Here is a 26,290-nt window from a genome sequence, read left to right on the forward strand (position 1 = left end):
CCGAACACTGACAGACCGGTTTCATGTACCCAAAAGGAAATATTTGACAGAACCCCAGGCATGCATTTACACATATGGGCAACACTGCACACTAAACTGCACCCTCCCCCTCTTCCTAACGACAGCACTCACCACAATACATTGGAAAGCACACTGCACACCAACCCACCATAGCTCAGATACCCCATGCAGAGAAACAGCAATCTCACAACAGCACAGAGCACACTGCACACCCAGCCCACCCAGACTGTAACTAGATTTGTTTTTACTAAATGTAGAGTTTGACTGTCAAGCTCGGCTTTTCAAGCTCCCATCTCGTGACTCCTCCCCCTTCCCTCTACCACTAGTTGACCTGAATATAGGAGTACATTTTTCCAATTCCAGAACTGGTCCCGGCACTTTGTTTTTTTGTTTTTACAAATTAAGTACTGCCCCTCACAACCAAGACCCCCTCCTTCCCACCTTTTCGGTTTACTTGGATATGAGAAGAGGCCAGGTTCAGTTTGTTCTGCATCGGGAACCCCTGTTGGTGCAATGGTCGAAGTGCATTAAAAAAAAAAGTATGGGAACTGTGATGCTGCCTGCAAAGGGGCGGGGTCAGTGAGCGTCAGGCTGGGGTCAAAGGTGTGGCTAAAAAAACTAAATATTCTGTAAGTTCTTTCGTCAGGTAGCTACATATAAAATAGCATGCAGCTTAAATGAAAAATAAATGTAAAAGTTGTTACTCAGTGGGAAATGCACTATAGTACATTATGAAACCTCTAATAGTTAATGTGCTGCAGAGGTCTTTGTGTCCCGGAGGGCCACAGAATCTTGGTAGGTGCTATAGAGAATAGTGACTGGTGTATTGTGGTGCTATGTGCTCAGAGCCTGTGTGAATATGTAAGTCATTCTTATAAACTTGCATTACACACAGTATAACATTGACTGCTACGAAATACACACAAATGTTTCAGATAAAACAGTGCTTCGAAATACAGATTTTGGAAATACCCAGTCTGCAGGTAATGCAATTTTTGTTGACATAACTGTGGGTTCAACGCCTCTTCTGGGTAGTAAACTCTATGTAGATACAATTTCGATTAAAGGTATGGACTTCACAGCTCAGTTGTTAATTCTTTGCACCACCACTCAGAAAAGACATATTTGTCATCACAGAGCTGAGTGATTGGATCAATTAAAGTCAGTACCTGCTCCCAAGCGTCCTTTACCCTGGCAGATTATCCCATAGCAGGGGTCTTCAAACTAGGGGGCGGGCCCGCGCCCCCCCCCCCCACCCCCAGGGGGGCCTCAAGTGATGGGGGGGGGGGACCTATAGGTTTGAAGATGAACACGTTTACCTACAATTGCATTTCTTCGGTTTCACAGCATTACGCTTCAGCTGAATCAATTTAAATATACGAGGGGGCGGTTCCTCATAAATCAGAAAAGAATGGGCACGTGGACCCGAAACACCCGCCGTCCCCCCCAGCAGCCGCCACCCACCGGCTTCGGTGCCCCAGGATTCGGAAGATGGGATTATTCCCGGGATGTGGTATTGTTTCCCGGAAATGTTGCATTTGGAGCTATTCCTCCGCCTTTCGGCCTCTTCAATCATTATCCCTTTCCTCTCCCCCCACTCCTTTTTTCCTCCTTCCCCCCACTTCTCTGCCCTCTGGTGATCTCGCCCTTCTTTCCGCGCTTATACTTTCGGTTAACAAATAGGATGACTAAGAAGGGATTTCCCCGGAAATAATAAAAAAGCAGTCGTCCTATAAAAGCCACAGCTTTGCCTTGTCAGGCCCAGGGTAGGGAGGCAGAGGAAGAAAGGCCTGGGTTAGGGTCCTCAGACTGAGGGGCAATCAGAGACAGGGGTGGGGGGAGCCGCCCTGGAAAAAAAAGAGAGAGAGACACATCTGCACTCATCCTGAGACACAGAGTGGAGGAGCCAGGGAGACCTCACACCCAGGCAAGGGCAGGGCCCACAGACTGAGAGGGCAATCAGAAACCGAGGGGGGAGAGCCCTGAAGACTGGGACAGAGAGCGAGAGAGGGCAGGGAGACTAACATCTGCACTCATCCTGAGACACAGAGGCGGGAGAGGAGGCAGGGAAGCCTCACGCCCAGGGAGAAGGCAGGGCAGGGTCCACAGACTGAGAGGGCAAACAGGAACCGGGGGGGGGGAGAGCCCTCGAGCTGCAGAGAGTGGGCCAGGGAGCCACGGGGCACCGTGATACTGAGGGACGGAGCACACACACCTCACAGTGAGGGACAAGGGACCGTCCCTCCCGCTGGGGGACAGGGCAGAGGCTGCCTGCTGAGGGGCCAGGGGAAGGACAGGGCGAACTGGTAGTGGGGGTCATACTGAGGGGAGAGGACGGGGACACAGAGAGAGGGGGGAGGGAAGAGAGAGAGACGAAGGAGAAAGAGAGAGAGAAGGGAAGAGTTCCCATACTCTGAGGCAGGGGGCTTGCAGAGGAGATCTAATATCTAGACCTCCAAAAAGAGATTAAATTCCAATATTATCTGGATATTCCTTATTTATTTTAGGTCTTGCTTGCCCATAGCATATCAAAGGACGTAGTTCATGACATAACACAGAATGCCACTTTCACACTATATTGTAGATTTCAAATCATAGTTTAGCCAGTGCTATTTAACCGCAGGCCCCACATTCCTTTGACAATATCACAGATTAGATCCATTCCAGTAGCGACATCCCTCTCATCCCATGATAGAATTCACACATATCACGGATTAGCTCTCTTCATATCGTGATATAGTCAGACCACTGGTGGCAAAGCTTCTCTGACTCGACGACATAGCTGTGCCAGTGACATTGTGTCACTGGTGCTGCTGTCGTGACACGATGCCGGAAGTACCATTCAGAAAGCTCTTCTTGTTCCTGGTCCCCATCATCCTCCAGGGGTCAGTGTGGGGTAGCCCTTCCTGTGCCAGTGAAAGGGAGTACCAACTCCGCGAGGGGCGCTGCTGCTCCAAGTGCCCACCAGGTGAGAATGACAGGGTCCCTCTCTGAGCCAGGGGCCCACAAACCGAGGCCTGTCTTTTAATGTTTGAATGAATCCTCTGACAAACTCCTGACCCCCTGCACCCCTCCTCGGGAACTGCTGTTCTCCTGAGTCTCTCCGTCTTTCATGTGCTTCTCCCAGATGCAAGTTTCATCACTCATCCCTCCGTTTCAATTCTTTGCTTTTGCTTTCTCTGAACCCCTGCTGCCTCTCTCTTTCTCTTCAACACACTTATCTGCCTCTCTCCGTTACTTCTTACTCTTTCGTACTCACTCTGTCTCCTCCCCGCTCTCTCAAGTTCCTCCATTCAATCTACTTTCTTCCTCTCCTACCCTATCCTCCTCTCTTTTTTTACAAAGCCTGTCTCTCTCAGCATCACTCTTCCATCCACCGCTTGGTCCCTCTCATATACGCTCTACCTTTTGTTCCTAGCACCTTCTCCTCTGTGCCTTGTTCCCTCTTCATCACACATCCTCCATAACTCTGCCATTTCTTCTCTGCACATCTCCCCTACCCACTTACAACACATCTGTTTCTGTCCCACCCAATCTTTAGCATGGCTCGACATTCTGTTTCCTTCCCCCTTCCTGTCCATCTGCAATCTCTTAAGCTTCTCTCGCCGCATTCCTAAATATTCTCTCACTCACTTTACTATCCAGGTCACTACATGGTCAATCGATGCACCCCTATCAAGGACACCGAATGTCGGCCCTGCCGTGAAGGAGTTGCATACAATGCCAATTGGAATACCAGATACCAATGCCAGCCTTGCCGGCAGTGTGTAGGAGGTAGGAACACTTTATCCTTATCGCTTCAAAAAAACCTCCAGTCTACTCTGAACATCCTCTAAATGGAAAGTAGATGGGTTGAACACATGGATATCTGCGGCCTCTTGGAGTCTAGTGCGTCAGAGGGTCTAGTGCTTCACCTACTGGTAACAAGCCTGAATAGTAAGTGTGGGGGTGTCAGACATGCTGGATTGGGGGTCGCACATCTCTCTGGGTGAATCAAACTTAAGAATACTGAGAAGCCTGAGAAATAGCCTGAGAACTAGTTGATGAGATTGGAGGGGTGGCTCATTCTTCTACAAATTTAGGAAGGTCAAAATTCTCATCAGAGCATGTTAGGCCAGTGTTTATTGTTGTTTACAGCTCCAGCAATTGCCTCAAAACTAATTTGTTGGGTCACTCACTTTTCACACCCTCAAGGAACCCAACACGCCTTCACTTGTTGTCTCAGGTATAACCTTCAAGGTTTTCTATTTGAAAACCAGCTACAATGTATCCTAACCCAGGATGCTTTAATATTAGTGTTACTGAGATACTATTGTCTTGTTTAGTAGTCTCATTTGATAGTCCTCTCCTGGCTCTGCCTTCCATGCAGAGAGGACAACTTTATGTGGAATAGATCCAAGTGGGAGCAAGTCTTAGTGTGAAATGAATTCTATTTTGTTTTTGCTGTCAATCTCCTGAAAATGTGCTTTGCCATTTTATAAACTCATGGTATAATAAAAGTAGATTTTATCTGCAGAAATGTACACCTTAATTCGACTTGCCAGTCCCACACTGAATGGCCTCTGTTCTTTCAGCGCAGAAGCAAACATGTAACAAAGAAATAAGATATGTGAAAATGTGTGATTAGGTGACATTTCATTTTTTAGGGTGTTTGGATGCTTTTTTAAGTAACTGAAAGTAATCCCAATTACTTTTGTAATAAGTTGGTTACCCATGTGGGTGAAGTTGTTTGAACTAGACTACTTTTTCCCTTAAAAGTAACTAAGTTACTTGTTTGGCAGATTGTTTAAAAGCACCTAGATTACTTGATTGTGTCAGCTTGTTTAAAGTCGCCAGCTGCAGGGAGGAAGCGGTTTCTGCTTACAGGGTGGTCGCCTAGAATCAGAGAATGTAACCACGTGTTCTGTTTCGTTACAGTCCAGATATGACACAGAACGACTGAAATGTCAGGTCCCTTCGTCATGCAAGATAAATATAACAGTCTTTGGAGTTTCTATCTTTTTATGACGCAGGGACCTGACTTTTCAGTCATTCTGTGTCAATGTGTCATAGGTACTGGCTTTCGCCACTGTGGAGGCCACGGGTGTTTCGTAAAGATACAGGCATTTATTGCTAGAGTCGTCGTTTTCCAAGGTGTGTGTAACCCTGTCAGAAACGTCATAGACAATTGCGCAATCTTGTGAAGAACTTGTGCACAGCTGTTAAAAGCAGGAGCGGACCGCGCAGCCTGGTAGAGCCCCGCACAGCGTGAACGTGAGCAGTGCAGGGGGTGCTGTTTACAGGATGAATCGGCAGGGGGCGCCGCAGCATAGAAAGTGTCCGTCTGAACTCCGCTTTATAAGTGAGTGTGTGCTTCTAGAGGTCTTATTAAGAAGTGATATGAACACATGCAGTACCGCAGCCCTATAACAGCAGAGGACCGGCCCCAACCCTGGATGGGCTCAGCCCTAAATCAGCAAAGGACCACCCTCAGTGATTTTAATGCAGCCAACCCCTCTGCTATTAATCCCTGTGCTAACATACTGGGAATTTAATGTTTGGCTTTCAGAATACACACCTCTTTGGCACAGGTGCACTTGCACTCTATTCTAGATTTTAGACTGGTGCTGGTACATAGGGAGATCATCAGATCTCGGGCCAAGCAACATTTCTGAGCTGAACTCGAGATCTGGCCGGGCCCCAACAAATCTTACATTTGCCGCAGGGTAGTGTGCGAATGCGAGCACAGAGGATCTCTTTATCTCACAAGGCTGAGAGCACTTCTATTCAAGCGCTCACACCTGGAACCCAACAACCTCCTGCCAAACTTAAAAAGATGCCCATCCGAGCATGCAGACATGCACCTGGTCACTTCACAGGTAGTTAAGAGAAAAACGAATATTTGGAAGTGTTTTTTGCCACATTCAAGCTCGTCTGTAAGAAGTATAGGTCTTTGTGGGCCATGTAAGAATATATATCCTATCTATCCCATTCTATCCTGTGGGATTTATATTTCGGCAGACAGGCTATCCGTCACCATTGTGAAGGAGTAAACAGAACCAAATAAGGTCCTCTGTCTGTTTAATCATGCTAATAACGAGTTATTTAGTGCTTAGAAAAACATGTTTATAATTACCCGAAAGAAGTCACGTTAACCACTTCTGACTAAAAACCTGCACGATTCTAATTCAACATCCCCACAGATTACACACAACTCTTTGGTGCAGGTGCACAACTCACTGAGCTATAATTCTAAGTTTGTACCTTGCAATTAATATAAGGATCTCTGCATCAAAGGCATTAACCCACTGCACTACCTACATAAAATACAAATATGTGATCTGCGTATCGTGCTCTGAAACAAGCACACTAACGGTGCTGCTATTTTATAATGCTTCTAACCTGAGACAATATAGCTCCATGAAGTGCATTAACCACTGTAGTTAACTTACGACGTCTGTGCCCTGGGTTCCATCTCAGGTCAGTATATCAAAAAAATAAAAATGGCGCTGATGTAATTATGCAGGTGCACATGTGTAATACAGCATGCGCACCCTAATGACGCGCCTATTTCATTGCGCATTTGTTTAGCTTTTCATATGCTGCAGAGCATTTGCTGATGCTGTTCAGGATGACTAAAAGTCATTTCCAAAGCTAATTGGTCTCAAAGGTGAGACCCATTGTTTTATTCCAATGTGTTGGGACAAAAAAGTCCTCTGCATGGTTTCGGACGTATACCCCTGCCCCTGTACCAACTGTACTGTTGTCTGAATCACTAAGGCTGATTTTTGTTGTCATAGACAAACATAGATCTTGCATGTGTGCCATGACATAGGTCTGTCTCACGGACTGAAGTCTTGTTGGATCAGGAGAGGTACCTGAAGCGTTACCCTCATAGTAGTGGAAGTCTACTGCCTTCACCAAGAGTTAAACAGCACAAGTGCAGTGGTGACAGCATACTGTGTAGTGATCAGTACAAGTGGGCAGGGCCTTTTTAGTCTGTGTCACTGGAGTGAGGCCTACAGGCTCACTCACCTTTCCAAAAAGTCCACTGTTGTGTGCTTAACTCACCCCTAACCTACATAATTTAGATGTAGAGTGCTGCGTAGAGCAGGAGCGGTGACTCTGCGCTGGATGTATGTGTGCCTGGGAAGGGTAGGGTACAGGGATAGATCAATGCGGTGCAGGGCATGCATGGCGAGTGTGTGCACTGGGTGTATGTAGACCAGAGAAGATCATTTTACATGAGAGATGTAATGTTGTGCATTGCATGCGCAATACAAGCTTGTGCTAGGTATATGTATGCTTACAAAAAATACAATACATGAAGGTATGTACCTTGGGTGAAGTGTTGTGCAATGCACACTTGGGGAATGTGTGTACCAAAAATGGCTGTGCTTGCAAGTAGCACACAATGCCACGACAAAGAAAGGATACACTACTGAGAAGTGCTGCAGAGGGAATGTGTTTGCTGAATTTATGTGTGCCTGGGGTGGCACAATACATGGATGTAACAGTACTGGTTAGTGTGTGTGCTGTGTAATACATGGAGTGTAAGTGTATCCATAATGGTACACTGCATGGGGTACCCTGGGTTCCATTTTCGGAAAACCAGGACTGCCTGATGAAGACATAGGGGGTCATTACGACCCTGGTGGTCGGAGACCGCCAGGGGTAATGTAGCATCCGTACCGCCAACAGGCTGGCGGTACGGAGACCCTTATTACGACCGTGGCGGTAGCGCCGCGGTTGCACCGCGGGGGCCGGTCGTTTCCCGCCATTTTAGCCCCGGTGGTGATAATCCACCAGGGCAGCGCTGCAAGCAGCGCTGCCCTGGGGATTATGACACCCCTACCGCCAGCCTGTTTCAGGCGGTTTGCACCGCCAGGAAGAGGCTGGCGGTAAGGGGTGTCCTGGAGCCCCTGGGGGCCCCTGTACTGCCCATGCCACTGGCAGACATAGCAGACAGTGAAAAGCTTGAATGGTGCTACTGCACCCGTCGCACGGCCGCAACACCGCCGGCTCCATTAGGAGCCAGCTCCTATGTTGCGGCCTCAACCCCGCTGGGCCGGCGGGCGCAAACTAGGTTTGCACCCGCCGGCCCAGCAGGGATGTCGTAATGGGGTCCGCGGGAGTGTGGCTGCATTGGCGGCCGCACGGCGGTTACCGCTTGGCCGCCGCCCGCCAAGGTCGTAATGACCCCCATGAGGAGTAGAGAATCCCCTTGACAATTTTGTGTATTGCTGCTTTCCTATGAGCTGGATGCGACACACTGGAGAAGGGAGAGAGAGTTGCTGCTTGCACACATCGAAGGCTGCTGTTTGATTCAGTGAGAGATCACAAGGAAAGGGCCTGGAACATCTTAGGAAGCACATGGGCTGATAAGAGAATCTTAAAGATGGGCTGGGATACTGAGAATAACCTTCTGATGCACATATCACTGTGACTGACATTCAGTGGTAAACTAAAGTCACTCCCACGGCCTAGTTTGTGGGACTAGCACCTTCAGGGTCTCTTCTGCTGTGATGGACAGCCTTTCAAGAGGAAGAAGAGAAAATTAAAGTGTGCACTTCAAAAGAAGCAGATTCCCAACATAAAACTTCAAGGACCAGACCCTAAATCACATTTGGTGTTTGGAAATGGACTATAAGAAGGGAAGGTTGAGACCCCAAACATTTGTCATTAGCCAAGCAGCCAGAATGTCTGTGTGTGGAGGGGAAGCACTGCAAGACTTCTGATTGTTGCCAGGGCTGGGGGCCAAGGCCTGTTAGCCTCCCCACTAGGTGAGGGGACTTCATCCAGAGCTACCAAGACCTTCTGCTCCAGAGTCTGGAGCACTAGTGACTGTTTGCCAAGACTAGGGGTGGGCAGAATTTTCAATGCCGCAGTAGAACTGGAGTCGGAGATGGAGACGGAGGTCCTCAACCTCGGTGCCAACCCCTCAGCCTGGGACGACTCCTGGTGGCCGACCGCTCTGGGAGCAGCCCCAACACCCACCAACCACGCACGCAACTTGGGCGTCATCCTAGACTCAACACTCTCTATGACCAAGCAAGTCAGCGCTGTCTCCTCATCCTGCTTCAACACCCTCTGCATGCTCTGCAAGAGCTACAGATGGATCCCCACAGATACAAGAAGAACAGTCACCCAAACCCTCGTCAGCAGCAAACTTGACTATGGAAACGCCCTCTACGCAAGAGCCCCGGCCAAACTCCTCAAACGACTATAACGCATACAAAACACCTCCGCACGCCTGATCCTCGATGCCCACCACCACAGCCACATCACTCCCCTTCTCAGAGACCTACACTGGCTCCCTGTCAACAAAAGGATAACTTTCAAGCTTCTCACCCACGTACACAAGGTGCTCCACAAAACCTGCCCAGCCTACCTCAACAGACGACTCACCTTCTACACCCTGTCCCGCCAACTCCGCTCAGCCGACCTCGCCCTCGCCACCGTCCCCCGCATCCGAAGAGCGACTACCGGAGGCAGATCCTTCTCCCACCTCGCCGCCAAGACCTGGAACACCCTTCTGTTACCCTTACGACAGACCGAAGACCTGCTGACTTTCAGGAAGCAGCTCAAAACATGGCTATTTGAGCTGTAGCACTCCTCCCTCCCCCTCAGCGCTTTGAGACCCCCACAGGTGGTAGTGCGCTCGACAAATACTTGATTGATTGATGGATTGAACTGGAGTGATTTAGTAATTCTATGTTACTTATGTAACACAGAATAGCTAATTAATTCTGTGTTCTGCCAGCAGAATTAAATCAGCACTGTTATGGTTTTATATATGGCCAAAAGTGGGAGCATTCCCATGATGTTTAAAAATTACTGCAAATTAAAGTTGAACCTGCAGTGATTTTTAAACCTAAAGGGACTGCTCCCTGTCAAGTACCACTGCAGTGCATGCCCCTTGGTGCCTAAGGGCCCTGATTAGTATGCACTGGAGTGGATACCCCTCAGTGCTGCCCTTACATAGCAATGTAACGGCACTGAGGAGTATGCACTGCACTGGACTACATACCCCTCAGTGTACTTTTGTAAGGGCACCTAGGGGTATGCACTGGAATGTATACCCCTCAGTGCCCTTACATATTGAAGTAAGGCCACCGAGGAGTATGCACTGCCCTACAGTGCAGCGTTTACCCCATCAAGTATGTAAGGGCATTGAGGGGCATACACTGCACTGTAGTGCACTGCATACCCCTCAGTGCCCTTACAAAAGTATGTAAGGACACCAAGTGGTATGCACTGGAGTGGATACCCCTTGGTGCCCTTACATGAGTATGTAAGGGCACCGAAGAGTATGTACTGGAATGGATACCCCTAAGTGCCCATACATACATATGTGAGGCAGCATCCAGGCAGTTTCTGGCATAACTTGCACAGTAACAAGTGACGCGCGAGTAGAGGCTTCTTGTTACTATGCTTCCGTACCGGAGTGGGCGGGCCTGCTTGACGCCCTGCACCTAGGATTGCCACCTAACCCGTTTTTTAAAATCTGCATCACTGGTATTTTACTGTCCCGGTCTGAACAAAAATAAGCAAAATCACCCAGTGCTAGTATTTTTAGCTCTTATCTGTACATACTTCAAACAGCAAATATAAATAGAAACACTTTCAAATGTGTTCTAGAGATGCGTAAACGATCCCTGCCTCATAATTAAAGTTTAAAAAATCATGTTATAAATGAATACCTTCGATTTTGTTCTTAGTCCTGTTTAGTAGCAAACCCTTGCTAGGCTGGGCACCGCTACCCCTCGCCCGTCATCAGTGAGCGGGCTTTCTTGGCTGGCTCCATTGATAGGTACGCCGTACCCCGGTATCTCTACGCAGCCCCCGTCCATTGTAACGGTTTTGAGAGCAACTCAAAACGGCTGCAATGCTCTATCGTCCCAAAAAGCCAGAGCAGCCATGCAGCATTCTTTACCTTCTCTCATACACAAATTTGGACACATAATTCGGGGAGAGCACATAAATCCCTCATGCTTCCTTCAATGATCCTTCCCTGAATCGGTGGGCTCAGGGCCGGCTTTAGGGCGTTGCGACCGGTGCAGCCGCACCCAGCGCTGACTTTGAAGTTGGGGGGCTGTGTTTAAAAATAACTTTTGGTTTAAAAGGGCATGAACTTCCTTGTCAAGCAGTTTTCAGGGCACATTAAAAATGTCCTAGATAACTCTAGTGGTTAATGTTCCTACTGGTGATCAGTGCTTTAAACGGGCAGGTACTGTCGTTTAATGAGAACCTGCAGTTCTTTAATTTGAAAGAGAGAGTATCTGCACTTCTCAGCGCTGCTGCAATACATGTAATGGGAGAGTACCTGCTCTTCTCAAGAGCAAACAGGTACTCAGAAGAGTGAGTACCTGCACTTCAACATTTCCACTTAAAGCACTGCTGGTGGTGGTGTGTCTAGTGGCAGTTTTGGCTTACCATATAGTAGAGCGGAGGGCTAAAGTGCCTGCTGCATAGAACGTGTATCAAGCAGATCACACACATGAGTGTGAGTAAACTATGAGTAGCGCTATAAAAAAGAGAGGGGGTATGGAGAGATGGGGGGCGCTGTTAGTTGTAGTGAGGGAATCCGAGGAGGAGATGGTCACTGGTTGGGAGGCGGGGTTACCATAAAAGACTGTCGTACCGGGCGATACCAATGCTAAAGTCGGCGCTGGGTGGGCTAGTATAGCGCTCAGAGCCCAGGACAGGAGTGCGTTGAGGGAACAACGAAGGCCAATATCTTATATTTGTAGGAAGGGGGGTCCAGGTTAAGGTTGACGTGCACTGGCTGTGTTGGGTGTCAGTCACCCTTACAGAGCATCAATGGGACTGGAAGGGAGGGGTGGAGTTGGGGGGATCTTTAGATCCTAATGGAAGCGCATCGGTACAGCTTCATCGTATGTATATTTTGTGGTTTTAACTTCTGCTATAGATTGTGTGCAATATCTACCAACAAAGGCAGAATATCACTTTATTTTTCTCTCCGCCTTATTTAGCTATGCTGTACGTATGTTAAGTGCCTTGAAGTGTTGGTATACCAGGCCTGTTGGCACTTCACAAAATAATGCCGTACTCAGTGGCAGGGAGTGCTGCGTGACAAGTATGAGGGACATTGCCAGAGCCTTACTCACTCGTTAGTATTCCAGGATTAGGAGAGCGCCAGACATAATTGAGGGCCAGTGCAGACATTCGTCTGAAAGGCCGGCTCTAGGGTCGTGCGAGTGGTGTAGCCGCACCGGGTGCTGGCCTGGATTTGGGGGGGGGGGCTGATCTCAGGGAGCCCCTGTGACTAACAATAATTTATGAAACTTGCTCTTTAAAAGCACCTGCTGAAAAGTTCCTTGTGCGTCCTACCTTCAGGAAGCAATGAAACTGTCAAGATAGCTCTAGTGATTAATGTTCCTGCTGGGGAGAGGGATGGGAGTTTTGTTTAGCTGCAGCTTTGACTCGCCATAAAGTAGCGCAGAGGGTTAATATGCCTGATACAAAGAACAGAGCTATATTTTATGTGGATAACTGAGTGGATTAGTAAAGCCAGTCTTTACAAGCGCTTTAAAACAAATGAATGTATGTGAAAGGAAGCTATGGAGAGATGAGGGGCACTCCGGGCGGTAGTGAGGGAATCCGAGGAGGTGCTCATCTGGGGGCACCAAAAAAAAAAAACTGTCCCACAGGGTGCCACCAGCACTGAAGCCGGCCCTGTCAGTACGAGAATAGGAGATGTCATTGATTGAGGTAAATTGACAACTGAGAGCGCCACTGTGGCTACCAGTACCGGAAAGAAACCTGATGCAGCATCTCAGAACTGGTGCACGTGCGCATCGCACACAACGTGTGTGAGTTACAAGTCTAGAAACGGAAGAGTACATTAGTTAAGAATGAGATACATTAGCAGAGTTGTGTGTGAGGTAGTGTGCACTACGATATATATATATATATATATGGGTGTGTGTGTAAGAGGAATGCACGCCAGGTGCAATTCCAAACTGCCTGTGACTTCAATGACTGGAGTAGCTTGATATGTTGCAGATCAGGGTGGAGGGACATTTTCAGAGCTGTCTGTGAGCCCTCGTGCTAAGTTGCAGAGGGAGGCGAACCAAAAAATTCACAGGGAGAGCCGAGCCTGATCAGAGCCAAGGGTAAGACTCAGTCTTCCGAGCCCTGAAAATGTTTCCTATGCAAATCATACAGCAAACATGTAAAATATGATAAAGTCTCTTCAAGTTTGGAAAAAAAGTATGCAATACTGAAGACAAGATTTTTGGTGAAAGACATATTTGCCTAAGATCACATGGTTGAAGTGAGGGATATCACTATTTATCCAGGTTTTTCTGATTTCACTTTGTCAAACCAGCCACTAAATGGGTATCTATTTGTCTGACTTATGTTATGGCTTTGCTTTTACCTGTTCGTGCAATATTTTTGAAGTTTTTTGTATGTCGCGAGGTCGACCCGAAGCACCAATTACAAAAGCTCACAGTTCATGGTTTGGGGAGGGGCATTAAGTGATGTGCTGAGAATCATAGAAGCCCACACCAAGACTCGAATCTGGTTCCCTGGCACCTAAGGTGACAGCTCTGGCCGTAAGGCCGCATCCAGAGTACGTGTTGTCGTACAAGCCAAAGTCCCAGGAAAGCTTGGCTCGTTGTGGGCTGGAGGTTCCAACTGGGCCTCGAGCTGACCCACAGCAGGGCCTCAAGCTCTAGACTCGAGCTTCAGCGCCTCCCCCACCTTTACCAAATTCGAGGTGCATTGTCTGTAATGTGCGTGTGTGAAAGTGTAGACGTGCTCTGGATCAGGACCGAGGTCCTCAGCCAAGCTGCGGCTGTTACGGAGAATCATTCTAACAAAGACCCAATGCTCTCTCTCCACAGTGCTGGCATACCGGAGCACGTGCTCTCTGACAGCCGACGCCGTCTGCACGTGCAGGGCGGGACTCTTCTGCGCCACTGAAGACTGCTTGCTCTGTTTAAGCCCCCTCGCACGAGATTCAGGTGAGTTTTAGAAGGCTCTAGACGTGGCGAGGTGCGTGACGTACGGTACGCCTGACGTAGTGAAAAACAGAGACGTTGTAAGGAATGGGAAATTGGACTCTGGCCCAGGGCCCCAGCCTTTCAGGGGCCCCCACTGATAGAGCAATATCTGTGCTGCAGAGTCCCTTGCCCTGAGGACCTTGAATAATTCTTCAACAGATTGTTGTAAATAGGGTTTCCCTTTAATTTATTTTTGAAGTGGATATTGTGTGAGTCTGTTACAGACATTTTGCAGACAAATGCTGTGTTATGTTTCATGCAGCATCCATAAAAAAGATCCAAACAGGAACTCATATGAGAAAGGAGGCTGCCACAGAGATTATTTGCAGTAATATTAGTGAGTTGCTGCTGTGCTACAGTATGGAAAATTCACATCACTGTCCCTGAACATTAGATCTAGACACATTTAGAATTTGGACGAGTGTGCCTGTGCATTGTGGCCAAATGGGTCATGAAAGAACTGAAACTGGATCATACATTCAAAGCGGTTCAGAAGAGGGCCCCCCAAAATATGTTTTGCCCAGGGCCCCCAAAATACTTAAAATGTCCATGGTGAAGAATGTTATGGACACCAAGGGTCACCTGCCCTTCTCTTACCACAAACCCTATGAGCTCCAGTGATGTCTTCCTTTCTCTGAGACACAGCATTTCAGAGGTTTTGGTACTAGGATTGCATGTGCCTAGTGCTTTATAACTGCCTTCTTAGGTGCTGAAGCGCTTTATCAGATGGGTAGCACACTACGCTGTGGAGGAGTCGTTGGGTGAAGGGATGTTGTACTTGCTGTGGCCTTGTGAGGATACGTTTTTTAGTGTTTTGCGTGAATTGACAGAGTTGTGCGTGAGAGGCTAGGCTGTGGTGCGTGAGCTGCCGGACTGGTGCGTGAGCGGACCAAGTGAGGTTTCTATAGGGTCTTGGATCGCAGCACTTAGCATTATGATGGAGGAGGCTGGCAAAGACTCTGCTTTTGCAAGTAATCGAAGCAATCACACACACTGCTTACTTCACAATAATGAATAAAAAAATGGTATATGTTAAGAATTGGGCCAAATCAGTGCTTAATTTGTAAATAAAAAATTGACGGTGCCCGAAGCTCTCCTCTGAAACACGCAGCTGCAGCAATTAAATGTGCGAGCTTGAAATACTGAGGAGGAGTAATCCTGAAGCCATTGCGGGCCTCTTTAATGCATTTAAGGCACTCTCTGCCCCTCCTGCTCACACTTGCAGCTTTCTGCTTTCTCCATTTGTGACGCTTTTCTCTTCCTCGATCTTTCTCATATGTCTTTTGCTCGCAGTAAATGCTTCAGACAGAAAAGTAAATGCCGGCCCTCAAAAACAAGTGCTGGTGCTCCGCACCGGGAACCACCGGCTCAAATTAAGCACTGGGCCGAATGCTACTCACATTACCATTTACTGATACTGCCTCACTTCTAGCTAACATGGGCTTCCCTGCTTCCAGTGTCCACCTACTAAACCTCAGCTCCATCCTTCTAGGGTGGGATGTCTCCATAGTGATGGAAAGATTTCTGCCTCCAAAAGCTAATCTTGTAATGGGTGTTTGAAGGTGTGCGTAACCTGTGTGGTCAGTCGGTTAGTTAGCATTTGTGCAGTAAGTCTTGAACCTACTTATCAGAAGGTGCGAGTGCAATTTCCTTTATGCTGGCCTAATCTTGTAGAATTTTGTAGATTTTTCAAATTTCATGTTATGCTTGCTATGCAAAATTCCCGAAATTATGCCATTAAGCCAAGTGGTGCAACTACACTACGTTTGCAGCAGTATTTTAGCATGGAGCAACGGACCAACACAAATAATCAAAATAGAATACGAGCTGCATTTAAATGCAGCACTTGTGTTTTTTGTGCTATTTGTTTTGTGCAAAATATGTTGGACTCGAGGACGGGTTTTGTGCTAAAATGAAAAACCTGATGCTGTTTTTGCATTTGTTTGCGTAGAATTTAGTATAATTAGACAAAAAGCGAATTTAGTGAATAATGCACCCTACCACTTAGCAGACTTTCCAACTGAATTATATGGAGACAGAGAAGGTAACAGATGACTTAACAATAGAAGGCCTGCGGTTTAAATACCTTGCCCGATCGAAATACCATTACCTCCAGGTCCCCCGTCCTCGTCCCATTCATCACTAATGAGATAGACACAATCTCACGTACTGACAAAAGAACAGAGGAATGCGAGTAAGTGCCCCCCCACCCACCCTACTGGAGGCTACATGAGTAGCACTTACCCAGTATTTCACCTGTTCTTTTTTGTGTCGTACACAGGAGGACGTGGAATGGTCCATTCGTGGCCTGGACTGCCTGTTGTGTTCCTATCCTTCGGTCCAGGCCGGCGTGGCGGCTTTGCAGTCGTGCCAGTGGGAGGTTGCTGGTGTGTTCCAGTCTCGTCTCCTAGGTTGCGCGGCTTGCCTGGAGATGCGGTCCAGGCCTGGAGGGACCTGAGCGTTGCGGCAAGGTTTCCTCTAGGCCCAGGGCTGTTTGGCTGACTTCCGGGGTGTAGCGGCCTGTGCTACTGGGTGGTTCTGTGTGTGGCGCAAGATGCAGCCGGCTTCAGCTTCACAGTGTGCCTGAAGCCTTATTACTTCGGGGGCATATAAGTACTGTGTAGCGGCTTATTTTTGCTGTAGTTATGGCTGACTGTTCCGCTGCAGTTTGTTTCTGGTGTTGCCTGCCATGGGGAAGCATTCCACGAAGAGGAAGCATGTGGAGCCCTCTTATTCCTCATCTGGGGATTCCTCTTCTTCCTCACCCATGCCCCAAATGCCCCGGGAATCGTTGGATTCCAGATTGAAGCTCATGATTAAGGAGACCTTGGGGGAGTTTCAGGATGGTTCTTTTCCACGCAAAGAGGTGGGATCACAGCCTCTTCTTGGTCTTCTGCTTCTGAAGAGGATGTCCGGGGGTTACAGGAGCAGAAAGGCAAGAATGTCTCCAAAGAGGTGTTCCCAGATCTTTTGGGAGACGTGAAGGGGAATACAGTCTTCCCCGAGGAGGAGGTTCTGGGGACTTCAGCTGGATCTCTTCTTCGGCGAGTCCAGAGTTCGGCACAATTAGATGTGCTTGTGCATCCCTGTGTCTCTGAGGTCCTTAAGCAGGAGTGGAGGGACCCTGATAAAATGATCCTGCCCGCTTCATGGTGAAATTATACCCGTTGCAGGATATGCAGCAGGACCTTCCTAATTCTATCCCCATTGACTCTTTTGTGGCCAGTCTGGTGCGGCACACGTCTTTCTCAGAGGATGCTGTCATTCAGGACTCCATGGATAAAAATGTGGATGATGCCTTAAAGAAAATCTATTCTGGTACACATTTGGTGCTGCATGCTGGGATTTATGGCACCTATGTGCACAATCTTTGATCTCGGACTTTAAGGCCTTGTGCAGATCCATGAGGGATGGGTCTGACTGCGCTGGGCTCCTGGAGGTCATTGAGCGCCAGGTGGAATACCTCTTGGATATTTCTTTTGATGTTGTTAGGAGCAGCTGCTTCGTCAGGGGGTGCTTGTATTTCGGCCCTGCATAATTTGGCCCTGAAAGTTTGGCGCACTGATTTGGTGCAAAAGTCGTCAGCTCTCCACTTTCCTTTCCAGGGGACTCAATTGTTTGAGGCCGAGCTGGAGGAACGGCTGTGCAAATTATTCAAGGAGAAGAAGCATTCTTCCTTTCTGAAGCAGCCAGCCTCTGATAGACTGTCTCATAAACACAAGTCGCTGTTTCCCCAGCAACCTCGGGAGGGGAAGTTTCAGGCCTGCAAAGGTAAGGACAAGAAGGTCTCCTCCTATGCCTCGCTCCTGACTATGTGATAGTGTCTCAGGAGGGGCCTGTTGGGGATCGTCTTCAGCAATTCCTTTCTGTTTGGGAGGTTTCCACTTCTGACGCCTGGGTGTTGGATGTCCTGAGGGAGGGTTACAGAATCGAGTTCTCTGTTCCCGTTCCAGTTCCCTCTGGAGTAATGCCTACTCCTTGGCCTTCGAAGGTAGAGAAGCGCATGGCCCTTTCTCAACGTATAGATTCTCTTCTCCAAAAAGCTGCCATTGTGGAAGTCCCTCGGGCAGAGAAAGGGCAAGGCTTTTATTCCATCATTTTTCTGGTGCCAAAGTCCACAGGGCCTTTCGTCTGGTGTTGGATTTGAAGGCCCTGAACAAGTTTGCTGTGACATAACTTTTCAAGATGGAGACTTTCCAGTAGGTCATTGCCCTGGTGCTCAGGAGCTAATTGATGTGTACGCTGGATCTGCAGGACACATACTATCATGTCCCCATTCATCCTCTGCACCAGCTGTTTCTCAGGCTTTGCATTCGGGGTCAGCATTATCAGTTCAGGGTGTTGCCTTTCAGACTGAAGTTGGTGCCCCTAGTGTTCACGAAAGTGGTGGCTCCACTGGTGGTGTTCCTACATCTGTGGGGGCCCACCTGTATCTATATCTAGATGACTGAATGCTGCATGCCCCCACAGGGCCTCTCTTGCTGCACGACCTGGCCTTTATTCACTCACTGGTGCGGACTCATGGATTCCTCATCCATCTGGGCAAGTGTCAGCTGCCGCCTCCAGGGATATGACGTTCATTGGAGGCCGTTTTTGGACAGACCTCAACAAGGTGTTTCTTCCATAACAGAGGATGCAGGTCCTCAGGCCCCTGGCCTTGCCTGTCATGGGTTTTCCGTCCATGATGGTGCGACAGTGGTTGAGACTTTTGGGACATATGGCAGCGGCTGTGTTTATGGTGCCCTAGACCCGCTTTCATCTCCGGCCTCTGTGGTTTCATCTGCACACTTTTTGGGGACCCAGCTCAGGGGATTTCAATTGTGTGGTTCTGGTGACTGAGGCGGTGGTTGCTGCCTTGATCTGGTGGACTCAGCCCATCAACCTTACCAAAGAGGTGGAGCTTCAGCGGGGTCCTTCTTTGGTCCTTACAATGGGTGCCAGTTCCCTCGGATGGGAGGCGCTGCTAGGGGAGCAGTCACTTCAGGCGGGATGGTCCTAGAGAGCAGGCACTCTTCCAATTAGAGGGAACTCATGGCCATACAAGGCCATAATGGGGTGCAATCTGGTGGTCAGGTCCGACAATCAGGTTGCAGTGGATTATCTCAACAACCAGGGGGGGATTTGCTCCCGGCCCCTTAATGCTGTGGCCACCTTGATTTTTCAGTGGGGGAACACTTTCTGCTTTCCCTTGTGGCAGTCTATGACAGGGAAGTGGACAATTGGTTTGCAGACTCCCTTAGTCAGTTGTTTCCTCCTTCGCAGGAGCTGTCATTGAACAAAGATTTGTTTTGTTAGCTGTGCAAGAGGTTTGGTGTACCCCTTCTCAATCTCTTTACCTCCTGGCTCAATGCCCAGGTTCCCAGGTTTTGTTCTCTGGGTACTCAGGTACTGGGGTACTGGGCTTGGAGGTGAATGCTCTGACTCTTCCTTGGCTGTAACGTCTTCTGTCTGCATTTCCTCTGGTGCCCCTGATCTCTCCTCTGTTGGCCCGGTTGTCGGGGGAGGACCGAGTCAGGATTGTGGTGGTTCTCTTTTGGCCCGAGGTCGTGGATTCCTCAGCTCAAAATGTTGGCAATTCATGGCCCCCAGCTGATTCCATGTTATCTTTCTCCTCTTCGGTCTGCCCCTTTCCTGCGACTTTGTCTGTCAGTCTGGAAGTTCAGAGGTGAGGTTTGCAGGAAAAAGGCTTGCCCCAGTGCTTAGCGGTGGCCATCCAGAATTCTCGCAAGCCTTCCATCTTGCTATCCTATGAGAGGCACTGGGGCAGTTTTCAGCAGTGGTTTTCACCTCTCCAGTTATCCCCTCTGACTTGTCAGTTGAGTGATGTTTTGCACGTTTTATGGGAGGGTTTTGAAAAACGGCTAGTGGTCTCCACTTTGAGGGCCCAATGGGTTGCTACCCCCTGCTTTCAAGGCCACTTTGGGGAATTTGATGGATGCTGAGGACTTGGTGGCACAGTTCTTGCACAGTTTCTCTTTGTCCAGACCGTTGGTGAAGCCGTTGTTTCCTTTTGGGATTTGCGTTTGGTTTTGAGGGCCTTGCTCTCTTCCCGTGTTGAGCCCTTGGTTTCTCACTCTCAAGGTTGGATTCCTGGTGGCCATTACTTCTGCTAAGCAGACTGGGGAGCTGGGTGCTTTGGTGGCCTTGGAGCCGTATCTTTCTTTCTCAGAGGATGGTATGGTTCTTCGGTTGAGTCCTCTGTTCCAAAACGTGGCTTCCCAGTTTCTCCAGTCCTAGGAGGTGGTTCTCCCGGCCTTGGGGAATGGTGACAGGTCTGGCTCTGAGTCACAGTAGTCTTTCTTGGATGTGTGTCGTGCCCTGTTGGCTTATCTTGACAGGACAAAATCACATTTCTTGTTTGTTTCTTTTGGGCCCTTCTTTCCTGTCTATCAGCCACTGGATCAAACAAGTGATTGCGTGGCCTATACTGTGTCCGGAGCTCCCCTTCCGGCCGGGGTTTAGGGTCGGTCCACTAGGACGGGTTGCTGCTTCCTGGACTGAGTTGGAAGGGGTGTACATTTCAGATTTTTTTTTAGGGCTGCTACCTGGGCTTTCCCTAATACTTTTATACAGCATTACATGTTGCAGAATGTGTTAGGTGATGATGTTAATTTTGGTTTGGGGGTCCTTCAGTCGGTTGTGTCCTGAACTGTTTTTGTTCTCTCTTGAATAAATCACTGGTGGTGAGGCAGTGTTCATATGCCTTACGGTGTGTTTATTCTCCTCACAGTGTTTTTTCACCTGTGGTCTTCTATGAAGGCCGGATGCATTGCTCAAGTATTCTCACTAGTGATGAATGGGACGAAGTCGGGGGACCTGGTGGTAATGTCCTATTACTTACCGGTAATCTTCATTACTCCTGGTCCTGTTGAACTCATCTCATTTGTCACGACCCCCCTCCCTCTCGAACGGCCGGCCTTCGTAGGTGGGGGCTTGGTAGTCTGGGCGGAATGCTGGTTAAGTACGTACGTAGCCTCCAGTAGAGGGGAGCACTTACTCGCATGTCTCTGTTCTTTTGTCTGTACATGAGATAGTGCCTATCTCACTATTGATGAATGGGACAAGGACAAAAGGACCAGGAGTAATGCAGATTACAGGTAAGTAGTAGGACATTACTGCTTAGTCACTGTAGTTCTCCTGGCAATTTACCTTTAAAACAGATTTTAAAGGACAGAATGGGAAACAATTGGAGTCGGATTGGTCAATAGGGCAATCAGGCAGTGCCAGAGGGGCTGGTCTGATAGCTCAGTGTGAAAGCTGTTTCTTTTGTTTATTTGTGGACCCATAGTCTTCTGGGACAGTTTTTATTGTTAATTTGCCTGATACTAAATGAAACATTGCCAGCAATCCGTGCAGTCTTACATACTGTGCAAATGACTTATACAGCGTGTCCCTAGAAGTTCAGAACTGCCCCAATTTGCAAATATTGAGAGAGATTTTTGGGTCAGAGATTTTTGGGTATCTAATTCGCTAATGGGGGTCACTTTCATTTTGATGACTGGGACTATTTTGAGCCCCAGTTTGACCCTAGGAACAACTTACAGTTTCATTGATACCAAGCAGCACAATAAAAAAGAAAGGTGTTTTCCTCCTCTCTAACATGTTTTCATCATGCAAATTCCTCCTAGTAATAGTTGGAGGGATTTGCAAGGGAAAGAACCCTGGGTCAATTTGCACTCAATGCAGAATCTAGAATGGGGCACAAACACAAGTTGTGCCCAATCCCGGATTTAACAAAGTGCTCAGAATGAACTCAGTGACGAGGTTTAGCTATCCTTGCATCCTGGTTTTTATTACATCTGTTCCCTCAGATATACTGCTGTTTTATTCCCAAAATGAATGTAGGGGCGAGGGAAAGGAAAGAGATGTGCATAAAAGCAAATAGTCATGGAATCATATTCATAAGAGTACCAGAGGGCAGTTAGCGAGAGTGGGAGGATGCTAGGACAACGGGCCCTTAATGGGCGGTGGGCAGTAGTGTGCAATATTTACAAAAATCTGCATTCGTGTAATTATGCACAATCTCTTCAAAACTCCGCGAAGTTACATGTAATTACATAAAAGGCGAATCCGTCATTCAGTGTTCTATTTTAAATTGACACAAGGATAAATTTTATGCAGTTAACATAGTGCAAAAATACATAAGCACCATTAACAACACCTTCTCGCATTCTGGTGTTTCTGTGAGTTTGCTATATAATTTTACCACACGTGGCACATCATTATGTGGCATGGCGTAATGGTGTAATTAATTTTTTTTCACTTAAGCCCAACATGAAATTCCCCAAATTACATGAATTACGCCAGCGTAATTTAACTTCCACCCAGGCCTAGTGTTGAAGTGAATGAGTAGCAAGAGGGCGCATGAGGGTGGTGAGTGTACAGAGACTTTGTGCAGGGACCGAGATGGAAAGCATAGAGAGTCAATACATTTTCTTTAAATGAGGTGGTAAGAAAACCTACCGTGGCCTAACGTGGGGAGTTTGTGGGGTGTAGGTATGTTTTAGGCACGTCCGACTGAGTTTAAGTGGAATCTTTCTCCTTTCTCCATCTCCAGCACTCAAGAAACCATACGCCAGACCATCAAGAAGACAATCCAGGAAGCTGAAGTCCACAAAGGTGAAAGATTGTTTGTGTATCTCAATAAAGTTGAGAGGGAGAGAGTACAACAGGAGATGAGAGTGATGGATGGGGAGGCTCTGCGGTGTATGTGTACAAGTGTTAGGAGTTTTGGGCTCAGTGACGCAATAGAAGTTAATTCCTAAATCTTCCTGCCTCTCACTAAGGCAGAATCTGGAACTATTTTCCCGTCAGTGACAACCTAAGGAGTTTACAAGAGAAGCAGGGGAGAGAAACATAAAGGAATGCAAAGGTATCTCGAAGCACAGGGCCAGTAGCTGGAGACATCAAAGTCTGAAATCATATAGTTATCAAAATATCACCAGAGCTAGAGTATTATTATTGATGGCAGGTCTCTCCAGACCTCTCACAACTTGTAAAGAAGGGAACTGGTAGGTGTGGGGTGTCGCTACACTGTTTGTAAAGATGGAGCTAGATTTTTAATGACAGCAAGCTAGAGGGTCGGATTCAGTAAATCCAAGGAGTAAGTCTCACACAAACATGAAATGAGAAGAGACACAGCAAGCTTGAGGATGTGAAGGCTGCTTGAGAATGACACACTCTGTGTTTGGTGAATTGCACTTCTCAAACTACATTCTAAGTCTGTGTTGCTAGGCAAAGGGTGAATCACAACACCAGCTTTTATGTTGACATTTTATGCCATAACCCACAAGATGATCCATTGTAACCCTCATGTCTCTTTGGCCGTGCCACCTATTTTCAAAAAGTTTCCAGACACCTCAGCTCGGCTGGACACCTACTTGCACATACCCCACACATACCGAAAACCAGGTCTGGCAGCTGGGCCATCTCCTACATTGCTCCTAAAGCGTGGAATGGCCTTCCGCTACACATAAGGGCTTCCTTCTCACATCTTGAATTCTGCAAAAAGCTAAAAACCTGTTTTTTTTAGTAGTCCCACTAGGCACTCGGCATGCCTAGACTCACCCCTGCTCAGCACCAGGATTCCCTCCCAGGTGATAGTACACTCTACAAATATGCACAACATAACCTTGGGCGAGGATAGATCAGTAGGGTCTGAGAACAAAAAAGTCTAGGGCTGCTGCATTGCGTTCATTGCCAGGGATCCCATACCTGCTAGTCACCCCTGTTCTCTCTCATGTGGTTACGAGACAAACACATATCACCAAATCATGACACTCTACAGTGAGGCAGCCTGAGGCCCACCATCAAGAGGATGGTCAAATGGGTCAGGAAAAGCAACCAATCAGCACCCGTGGTGAGCCCAGAATGGACACAGCTTCCCTAAAGCTACTCCGGCTGGATCACATGAAAGCACTAGATTTAGAGAAAATAAACTCAGGTAAAAAAAGCACAAACCATGTGAGTCACATCCACAAAATAAGCCATATCATTTGCAAGTTGGCCAGCCTGTGACCTTTCTAGGGACCAAATACTGGGGCTAACCACAAAGCAGGCTGAAATCCAACCACATACTGCAGGGATCCTTTTCGAAATTGAAAAAAGGACCCAACACGGAGACATTGGGGAGAGGAACAATCACAATAAAAAGCAAAAACAAGATGAATGCTCCAGTAAGCAGATAAAGTTATTCATCTGCCATAGGTTTGAGAACCCAAACAAATGCAAAAGGACCAAGTAAATAAGGTGCAGACTTAGGGAGGTAATGGGTTGTTTTAAAACTATGAGGTGAACAAATATTGAATGTCAAGATTACGCAAGGAAGCAGGATGGGGTATGGGATCAGCAAATCATTTATATGCTGCTTTGGCAACTATCAAATGCTTGACAACTACTGTATGTTGCACACAATACTCGTATGTGTTGGTAAACGGTTGAACCTCCATTGTTGGAAAGAAAAAGGGAGCCTTTTTGGTTGGAAACTGAAGGTACAAAAATGAAAGTACCCGTGGGAATTGTGTTGAGCGGTGTTCTATGTAAACGCAGTGATTGCTCTCAGTTTCTCCCATTCATGTTGGTGCTGGGCAACAAAACTGTAAATATCCTACTTTGATTTGATTTACTCAATTTGCTCTATAATCTTTGGGTGGTAAGTGTGCCTTTGAGGCCTGGTTAGTTATAAGGCTTTTCAATTTTCAGACGAAATGACTACCTCTATCTGAGAGCATCAGGCTAGACTTGGCTCTTCCAAGAATATTGTAGCCAGTTCAATGGCTGTGGGTTGTTTCAAAGACAGAACAAAGTGGTACAGTTGAGCCCAGAAGTCAACCACAACTGACAGGACATTCTGTTCCTCCAGATGCTGGAGCCAAATAAAATTAATGTACACCAAAGTCAATGGATGGTGTTGTCTTTGGCATAAGACTAAATTAATTCCATGGATTGGGAGGGTCTGTTTTTTTTTTGTTTGCCTGCGGGTGCTGTTTGAGTTCATATGTTTCTGAACATGGTATATACCTGTCCACCAGAATTTCCAGGAAAAGCTCCCCAGTTTTTTGTGTGCCAATGTGACTACTTATTGGACTGTTATTACTGGTGAGCCTTGACAGCAGGGAGGGAGTGGTGTCGAATGGATTGGTGAGAGGATGACTACTGGGGCATTTCAAAAAAATTACCTGCCAAAGATGATAACTGGGGTGATGGCTGAACCAAGGCTTGAACCAATGGTGTTGCTCTTCCATTCCTCCAAGAGAAGAAATATTGGACGTGTGAGGTTAGAAGATGCGCTTCAGGTTTCCTATTGCACCCTTGGAAGTTACCCTTCTAAGACTGTTTCGTTTTTTCCTTGCAGACACTGCGCCCCCCGAAGAAGAAAGGCAAGCATAGAGGTTCGTTGAGGAAAAGACAGATACAACAGCAGCTACACCTTTCTACTTTATAGACTTAAGTTATGGGTGTGACGTTAACCCTCAGACTAAACGAACTATTGAAGAGCCAAGGTGATACAATGATGGCTGAAGTCTAGGACAGTAGATAATCCAAAGACAGATATTTTCAGAAGATGCTGCTTTATGTACCAAAGGACATTGGAAGCAAAGACGCATTTGACATGTCTACCTCATAGGACATTGTGCTAAAGGATAGCCAACAATTCCTATTTAAACAGCACCTTCCCCAGATGTTTCCCTTCCTGAACTCTCACTATGTAGACTGAGCCAGCTCTGGCAATAAAACTGGATGCAAATAATCACCCACCTTAAATCTAGGAGCACAAGATCTCCAGCATGGGCCATTAGCACAGGTTATGCTCAGCCTATCATTCAGAGAAGTAAGCACTTGGGTGGACCACAAAATATGTTTATTTGAAGAGGATGGTCAATGTATAAGATGGTCAATGTATATAATTTACTGCTCATCTCCTAGCATGATTTTGCAGATCCATATTATGGAGGCCTTAGTTCTGGCTGCAAATCATCACCCGGATTCAATTTTGGGTGCAGGATCCAATGTTATCCTTGAAAAGACTTGGGAACATTTACAAAAACTTTCTCTGGAAGTACAGTAGCATGGATTATGAAAGCTTAAGGCATGGGAACGGCTTCAGGCAGTGTGTTATTAGTTGTTTAGTTGCAGTGTAGGTTTGTATGTGAGTCTTGAGAAAATATACGCAAGTTAACATGTTCTGAAGGGACTGTATAGAGAAACCGGTTTCCATATTATTTTTTTAAAATAAAAAGCATCCCATGGACCTCTAA

General features: G+C 47.3%; 1 protein-coding gene across 2 annotated transcripts; it reads left to right on the forward strand.

Moving 5' to 3' along the window:
• The first annotated feature begins 1,397 nt into the window (after window positions 1-1,397).
• Window positions 1,398-26,290, forward strand: CD27 (CD27 molecule). 2 transcript variants are annotated; one of them, XM_069243119.1, is made up of 5 exons: window positions 1,398-1,534; window positions 3,667-3,795; window positions 13,875-13,994; window positions 22,591-22,652; window positions 25,387-26,290. In XM_069243119.1, exons 1-5 carry the CDS (start codon window positions 1,513-1,515, stop codon window positions 25,474-25,476), a joined length of 423 nt encoding a protein of 140 aa, XP_069099220.1. In that variant the 5' UTR covers window positions 1,398-1,512; the 3' UTR covers window positions 25,477-26,290. The 2 variants fall into 2 exon arrangements, with proteins under 2 accessions (XP_069099220.1, XP_069099219.1); XM_069243118.1 differs by lacking the exon at window positions 1,398-1,534 and adding an exon at window positions 1,768-2,989.

This window comes from Pleurodeles waltl, chromosome 7 (assembly GCF_031143425.1).
Source record: "Pleurodeles waltl isolate 20211129_DDA chromosome 7, aPleWal1.hap1.20221129, whole genome shotgun sequence".
Taxonomy (NCBI): domain Eukaryota; kingdom Metazoa; phylum Chordata; class Amphibia; order Caudata; family Salamandridae; genus Pleurodeles; species Pleurodeles waltl.